The sequence below is a fragment of the Rhea americana genome, unplaced genomic scaffold, assembly GCF_003343005.1.
Source record: "Rhea americana isolate MKP2758 unplaced genomic scaffold, rheAme1 scaffold_10, whole genome shotgun sequence".
Lineage (NCBI taxonomy): Eukaryota > Metazoa > Chordata > Aves > Rheiformes > Rheidae > Rhea > Rhea americana.
The window spans coordinates 899,134-907,578 of NW_028185039.1; the positions used below are offsets into that span (position 1 = coordinate 899,134).

At 49.4% G+C, this 8,445-nt stretch overlaps 1 protein-coding gene across 1 annotated transcript; it reads right to left on the reverse strand.

Annotated features, from left to right (window-relative positions):
- Nucleotides 1-224: 224 nt before the first annotated feature.
- AMZ1 (archaelysin family metallopeptidase 1) lies at nt 225-7,969 on the reverse strand. The gene is made up of 6 exons (XM_085300113.1): nt 7,666-7,969; nt 6,799-6,966; nt 5,774-5,902; nt 5,209-5,372; nt 4,877-5,053; nt 225-788 (listed from the first exon to the last, which is right to left on the reverse strand). The coding sequence occupies exons 1-6, from the start codon at nt 7,967-7,969 to the stop codon at nt 225-227; spliced, it is 1,506 nt and encodes a 501-aa protein (XP_085156239.1).
- Between the last annotated feature and the right edge of the window lie 476 nt (nt 7,970-8,445).

Sequence of the window (8,445 nt, forward strand, 5' to 3'; positions counted from 1 at the left end):
GCACTGCGGCTTTAGGCCAGCGTAAGAAAAGCCCTTAGAGAACAACAGATTGCATCAAAAATATATGTTAGGAATCTCAGAAAAAGAAACACCTTTTATTCCTGTTCAGGGAGCTCCTGTTTCTCTCTGATAGCAACAACTTGTGTTGAGAAAGATCAGAAGCAGGGCAATAATGTAACCAAAGCCGCGTGAGCAGAGCTGGCCCAACCGAAGGCAGGCCCRCGCTAGTTTTCCTCCCACCTCCAGCGGTGAGGGGACGATTCCCCTTTGGACAGTTTTCTTGAACTCAGTTTCCTCCGCAAGGAGGAAAATTTGTCTCCAAGAACTTTCCGTAGCCCTGTGTTGTCCCTAGCAAAGGGCAGATCCTTCTTCATAGCAGGCAGTTGTCCTGTAAACATTTCCCACTTTGCCAGGGCATCCACAGTCTGGTCTACCTGCGCCAGTTCCTCCTCGGAGACGTTCCTCTCCAGGGCAGCGATGCACGTCTCCAGCCACAGCTCGTACTCCTTAATGCTGTCCGTGGGCCGGGCGGCGAGCTGTGGCTGGTTGTGTACCTCTGCCGGCAAGCACGAGCGCTCGTCCTGCTCCAGCTCCTGTCCGATGGAGARGGCCTGGCTGCACGTGTCGGGCGTCAGCGGCTCGGACAAGGAGGTCACCGCCTCGGAGTCGTTCTCGCAGCACATGCCGGAGTCTGAGCTGAACGGAAGGAGATCCTCGGAGGCCGACGGCTCTGCTGACTCTTGCCTTGGCCAGCTGGACAGCACGGTCTGTGTCCAAGCATAGAGCTTCTGCGATGAGAGGAGAAATGTTTTCATTTTAGAGAACGAGAGAGAACAGGTAAGCCTTTCCCAAGGTTTGCTGGATAAACCTAGGCATCTCAGGTGCCTTGGTCTGAGGTGCTGCAGTGCTCTCTGCTAGAAGGTGGGTTCAGACAACTCATGGTTACCCTATGGAGCGGGGGCTTTTTGCTCCCTCATTTTYCTGGAGACCCTGTCTGTGGCAGAGCTGCCTCCCAGCGAGATGTGGGCTGTATCCACCCCACTAGCGGGTGGTAGGAGAGAAATGGCACAAGCTCCCACCCCCTGTGGTGCGTGATCTTGGTCAGAGCCGATCTGGTACCACTCTGGAGGAAGCTGGGACAATGTTAAGGCTCCTGAGATAAAGATGAATAATCTTGTTTCATCGTATTACTAACTCCTATGGTAATGTGCACTTTATGGCTCAGAACAGCTCTTTGCCTCTGAAGCTGAAACGCACAAGAGGGAAGGCTGGGCTCCAGGAAAGAACTAATGAAAGGAAAATGTCTGAGACAATTTCCTTTCTAAATATTAAATACTACAGTGGGGCATACAAGGGGTTGCTTCTGGCACATTTATTCCTTAAGCTTTGGGGAATGAATCACAGCACTCCAGCCATCACCGGATAAAAGGTGATCTCTGTCTGGCTTGTTGGCATGCGTTGGGTTTGGGGTGTGTGTGTGTATTTTTTTTTTTTCTGCTTTTTCACACCCTTGTGGCCTATTTCCTTATCTTTATTTTCTACAGCTCCCAGCTGATGCCTTTGCACAGCCTTGCAATTGCTCTGAGAAACACACTGGTGGCAGTTAAGGAATATGAAGTCGAGCATCTCCCCGGCGTGCGGTGCACCGTGATGTCCGGGTGTGCTCGGCTCAGGGCAAGCCCTGGGCTGTCCTGTGCCAGCAGTGGGCACCAAATCCCCCAGCCCTACAGAGCTCCCTTTCCCCACAGCTTCCCACTTCTCCCTTCCCCCTCTCCTCCCCTATTGCTCTTTCTTTAGGCAAGTGACAGAAAAGATAAAGAGCTCAAATTGAGTGAGTGGGAGAAGTCGGCCCTGTTTCTCATTTCAGTCTGTGCATGGAGCCTCAGGGAAGAATTTCATACAAGAGTAAAATGGACTCTTTCAGCCAAGTTAATCCGCCCAGCTCCCTCCCTCTGGGGCAAGAAAAAATGTAAAGGGACAACTTTCCTCCTGCCTCATCCTACCTCCAGCGTCCCTTCCCTCCCCCTGGGTTCAGGAAACAAAGAAGGCACCAGACACTGTGCTAGGAGCCAGACCAGGGTCTGTCTGAAAGCTGCAACAAGCCCGTAGCGTTATAATATCTCTTAAGATTCCCAAGACAAGTGAATTTTAGAAAGAAATGCAACTGTTAGGAAGCACAAGTCCTAAGAAAATGCTGAGATGAGGATGGATTATTTAAGTCAAAAGCAGGGGATAATTGACCCAAGATCACCTCAAAAAAAAAAGAAAAAAAATCTTTCCTGTCTCTCAGCCTCTGGGTGGCTTATTTGATTGAAAGTTGTGAAGGTTTTTTTATGGCTGCAGCCTCGTTTTTCTGTTCTTGTGCTTAACCAGAAAGGGATAACCTCCTTATGATTTTTTTCCTGCAGGAGCATTTTAAATGGATGCCCACACCAAGTAAATGGCTAGGAATAAAACCCATTGCCTGATGTTTTGCAGGGCTCCAGTTTGAGCACTGGGTCAGTCTGCATCCGTCTGCAGCAGCAGCTTCTCTCAGTGTGGCTGATGTACAGACTGCTGTGCCAGAGCCATCAGGGATGGAGGTGCGTGGAGGTAGGGACTGCCGGGCTGTGCGTACCTACAGGTACCTCTGGTTTGCTGAATACTTAAGGCAAAATGCTATTTTCTGCACTGAMCAGAGAGTACATCCTTAGCAAAGCCAATCAGATTGATTCTTCATAGGAATTTCTCAAGCCTGGGGTATCGCAAGCCCATCAGCAATGCAGCCACACTGTGCCTGAGAGCAAGTCTAAGCTGTACTACACAGTCCACCAAGAATCAACAGGGGTGAGCTAGGGTGGGTGTTCCCTGTGGCTGAAAACATGAGCCTTGCCCTTAGCCAAGCTCTAGTCCTCAAATGTCAGTAGTTTAGCTCTGGTGAAKCAGTGTCTGCACCTAAGCTAGGGAACTTGTGAAAGGCTGCCGACACTGCCGGTGACACAGTGAGGATCTGCGCCACTCGCCCAAGCTCCAGCAAGAGCCCAGGCTTTGGGTTTTTTGCAGTGTGGCCACTACAAATACTGCAAACTAATGTGTGTGCTAGATAGAACYAGAGCAGCTGGGAACCGTGGTCGTGGTGAGGAAACACAGTGTGAATTGTTTTGCTTTCAGTTTTCAAGATAATTCACACTGGAGTGAGCAGCTCCAAGTGCAGCATGTTTCCAGGTGCAACTCAGATAAACACCGAGCGGTTCGTCCCCTTATCTAACAACTGGTTTCCTGTCCCACGTGCTCTTCTGCCTATACCCACGTCTCGGTCACTGACTTTAGCAGCTTCACCTGCTTCTTGGGAGGAAGAGGGCATTTCCCTTATTACAGTCTGGGACYGTTATGTCGTGGGAGAGGGTGACTCTTGCTAGTTCTCCAAACATGACTTYGAACTTGCACTTGACCAGCCACGGCCCCTCAAAACGTGATTTGCAAGTAACTTTGCTTTCTGATCTGATACAGTCTCCAAACGCTCTGTGGTTTCTTTTATCTAGTTGTTTAACTATCTTATCTATCTCTGGCATTTATACCTCTTGCCTCAAGGCAGTAGCAAAGCCCCTTATGGAGATTATCAAAGCTGGAGTATTCAGGCTTTGCTCTGTCTAGTGAAGCTTGTCATTGTCAAGGAAGCAGATGTGGCATTTGGGAAGTTTATCCTTCTTCKGGTTTGGGTTCATGGTGGCCAGAGGATGCTGAGCCAATTATAGCATTAGCTGCAGTTGCAAAGGGACAACATTTCTAGAAATGCTTAATGCAGATGGCCATTCTCTTCTAGGAAGCAATAACTAGACGCTAACAGGTCAGGCTGCTGTTTATTCCTCTGGTGTTTGGAGCTATTTGGGGGATTTCTCAGACATAAGCAAGGGCCAAATGGCCACAGAGTCAGGGTCCAGCAGTGCAGTGCACACATGGGCAAGCAGCAAAACCACACGAGCTTGTTCTTTGGCCACACGCTTTGACGTGCCTCTGTGCGAGAGTCTGATTGCAAGTGGAATGAAACGAGCAGCATCCCTGTTCTCGTTCTGCATGGATCTGTTACAGATAAAATCCACAGGCTTTAAAATAAGCAGCCATGGAAAATCTTGTCTCTGAGCATGATGCATGTCAGATGGGGGAAGTTACAGCCAAGGAGCAGATGGCTATGGAGTGAGAGTGGTAGGATTATTTATAATCCACCAGCCATTTGGCTACTGAATCTGGCTCTTCAGACAACAGAGACAGAAACCCCTTCCCAGTGCCACGGCAGTGTTAGCACTGTTCTTGAGGGTGCCTAAATGTGGTGTTAGCAGTTTGGGGTGGGGAGAGAGGTGAAAGATCAGTTTGGGGCCCTTCCTTTATTATGGAGTACCATATCTGATAAGTTGGGATCCTTCGTTATATCTCTAAATAGAGGAACTGCAGCAAAGAACCCAGCTAATATTTTCTCTCTGTTCCCAGCAGCCCTGAAGAGGCAGAAAACTGTGCTGGCACATAGGAAAGGGCGCAGAGGTGGCAATCGCTGCATCTGACTGCAGCTCTGGCCACGCTTTTTCTGGCTTGAAATCTGCCCACCCTTCCTGGCCTTGTTTTCCAGAGTTGTAAAATGGGGCAGGGCTGTTGCACTGTCTTTTTCTGTGAACACTGCAGCTGAAWGCTCTGGAGATTGAGTAAAGTGCTAAGAGACAGTCACAGGCTGTCTCTTATTTAGGTATCTTATTTAGGCCTCTTAGCAGCTCGCACCGAAGGAGCAGCGTCTGTTTAACGCGCTGCCGCAGGACACGTAGCCCTGCAGCCCGGGGTGAGCTGCCTGACGGCTGTGCTCCCTGTTTTCCCTCTTGCTCCAGGAAGAGCTGTTGGGTCTGTCTCTCACCCTGTAGCGCTCAACGAGTTTGAAGCCCACGACGTACTGCAGCTTGCGGAGGCAGATGGGACACGGCTCCAGGGGCCGCAGCAGGGCTTCGTCGAGGCTCAGCGCGCCCTGCATGATGCACTGCAGCCAGCGGCAGGTCCCCAGCCCCATCAGATGGCAGATCTCATGGCAGGTCACCTTTCAGGAAAGCAAAGATCACAGCAGCACATGGTCACTCAAGTTTCCTGCTTCTACCACCCCTGCTCTGTGGGGCGAAGGTGGGTTTTACCCAGGCCTGAAATACAAATCCTACATTGCAAGAAACATGGGGTGCAGGAGGTTGCTAGTTCTACCTTACAGCACTGGACCATCTCCAGGGCGCTGAACGGCAATGTCCGGTCTCTGTTTTCCTTGCTGACTTCGCACAACCGTTCCTTCTGCGCGATGGGAGTCAARCTGCTACAACCAGCCTGGGGGAAATCCCCAGAAAATCTGGCAAAGCTGCAGACTCCTACTTCTGTAAAGAGAGGCACATGCAAGTGAGGCACTGGCTCTCTTGTGACTGCCTCTCACCTTAGATAGCATGAAAAGAAAGCTGTTGTAGCATAGTCCAGTTTAGCACGCTGCACTTCACTGCACAGCATGCATTAGGACATGCTTCCCAAAGGGTGTCTAGTACATCAGGCTCCTTTGCCTAAATCAGCATCCTGAGTCTTAACTCCCCTAATTTTAAATTGGAGGGAGGGGGAAGGGGAAAAAAATACACAGTTCCTCTTATTAGGGAGCTGAATGAAATTTTGAGGATAARATTTAGCTTTTCTAGTCTTTCAGAGAAAGCTTTTTGGTAGGGTTTTTTGGTTGGTTGGTTGGGKTTTTTTTTGCATCCTGTACTAGGAGATCATCAGATGCAAATCCCACCTTGTCCTGGCAGAAATTTGCTGAAYGTGAAGCTCCAGGTCTCACATGGATAAAGGTCCAGCAGTGTAAGTCCCAGGACACACAGGGCATCCATGGGCTTGTTGTTCTTCAGGAAATTCAGGATCCCATCTGGTCAAACACAAGAGAGATGTTCATTAAAGTGAAGCATCCTTGGAAGGCCTGCAAGAGCCAGGTTTCCTCATGTTAACGGAAAAGAGCCTGTAATCCAAGCCACAGCTTGGCAGAGCTGCTGGACTCGGTATCCTGGATGGAGAATCACTGCTGTATGGCCCTCTCCCTCCAACTGGAGTTTGAGCAAACCAAACCTCCTTTGAGGTGGTGCTGAGCGCCGAGTTAAATCAAAGAAAAACYATGGGTAGATTCCTGTTTTTTTGCTGGGTGAATTCAGCACTAATCCATGGAAATAAGTGCCTGGAACTGTAGGAATTTCCCTACAGGCATTTGAGAGCCAGCCTGTAGCAGCCCCATTGCTGCGGCGTTGGGTCTCTGCTGAGTGCAGACGGCCCCAGGTACCCAGAAACTGCTTGTTTCAAAGGGATGTTTGTGCAGCAGGAGTTTGGCAACTGGTAAACCCATCTCTCTAGGGATCCATGTGACACTTGAACCCCAATTTCCTAACATGAAAGGCCAGTGAAGTCCCCACCCGTGCCACTCAGGCCACAAATTTACTTTGGCTTTGGACAAGAGGTGGGAGAGCTCAGGGTACATGAAATCTGCAGCCTTCAAGCTGATTTAACCACTTTTCAGCTCTGGATCTAAACAAAACAATACTGATAAGTGCAAACAGTAGAGGAAAATATGATGAAAATCGCTTTGTTTTTTATTCTTGTTTCCAGGCTCAAAGTTCGGGGTTTTCCACAGCAACAGGATTTCTCCCTTCTCACTCCCTTCCTCCCCCCYCCCTGCTCTGGTGGTGGAGGGACGTTTCAGGCATTTCCGAAGGGAGCGCTTGTGCCATCGTGACAAGCTGATGTCTCTGCTGGCTCCGCTCTGCCAGACCTTACCTGCATGCAGCTGCACTCGATCCGAGTCCTGGCTGTGGCGGTAGCAGCAGTGAATCGAAGAGATGGGAATGGAGGGGAGGCACTTTACACGGAGGCCCAGGAAGAAAGACTCGACGCAGCTTTGGAGGGAATCCAGCAGCGAGAGCCCTGCAGGCCCTTCGATTAAGTCTACGGAGAGAAGCTCTATGATCAGTTCCTTGAAGTCAGGGTGAACCATGAGGTCTGAAGGGGATTTCTAGAGCTGGCTGCAGCAATTGGGGAGAAGAAAGGCTGTCTCATTCTGAAGTTAATTGCTTACTATGGGATGTGGTAGACATCTGGTGATGGTTATATACATATTGAAGGAGAAACGGGGGCTCTTTCAGAGGAGCTGCTCAAGGAATGACTGCTCTCTCTCACAACAGAGCAGATGCTCTAGGAAGGTTGTCTCTGAGATAAGTCGTGCAGAAAAATTAACCTACAGGGCAAGGGAGAACGTCTATTTTTCATGAACTGGCAGGGATATTGCAAAGATAAATGGGCTTTTAAATTAAGAGGAGTTCCAGAGCTGCTGTTTTATCCAACATTATTTTACCTAAATATCTATATCTCTCTATGCCTTTGGGTGAGACATGCTATGAATATATATACATGGCATTTATAGGAGACATTTACTGACAGTTGTCATCACAGCTTGTAACTCTGGATTAGAGTTAGGCATGTCAGAGCCTTTGGTATTACAAATTTATCTTTACAGTGGCAGTTGTCTTTCACAGGTTAGGGCTTAGAAGAAGCCAATAGGTATTAATGTACTCAGCACCACCCACCTCCCTCCCTGTCTTTCCGGGTAGCTCAGTCAAGACACTGTGTTTTCTTAACCCACATTACCTATAGGCTGCAGGTAAATGTGCTTTCGATAGAAATTCTGCTTCCTCCTCAACATGGAGTGGTAGAAAGTTTCAAAGTCCTCAGGGGCATCGGGATGGCTAAGGAGCCAGTCAAAAGCCGTCCTGATGAGCAGCGTGCAGAAGAGCGTTCTCTGGGGGTTGTAGGCTTCGGAAAGGAACAGCTTCTCTGCGCTAGAGAAAGCTTTGGCGTAGAGCTCCTGCAGGGCTGGGTTGGTCGAGATCAGAGCATCCTTCAGAGCCCGGGGCCCGAAGCTGAATTCCTGAGCATGTTTGCATTGCAGCATTTTGGAGAGTGCCACAGATTGTGGCACTGCCTGGAGGAGTGGATACAACCATCAGTACATGGCCTTGCAAAACACATTTGCTCTCAGAGCAGTTTGTCCCAAGATCCCARCCACAAGGTTTGACTGAGTATTGGTTGTACTGTGCTTGGACCTGGCCGAAAGCCCTGTGCTTTTGTGTGACTGCAGCTGATGCAGGGTGCTCTACATCAGGGCCACGTGTATCTCTGGTTTATGGGAAACGTACCAGTGGGTGGTGCTCAAGAATGCGTAGCCCCATTATTGCTACCAGACATCCAAATTAAATCATCTGGTTTGTGTGTGGGGGGGGGGGAGGACACTGGTGACCCATCCCAATAACATAGCAAATATTCCTGTGTATTTGCAGTCATCTGCACTAGCCCTTGTGTGTCATTGAGAAGTGGTGCTCCTTTCTGCTTTAGCTAAAACTCACCAATGTTGAGGCTCTCAAAGGCACA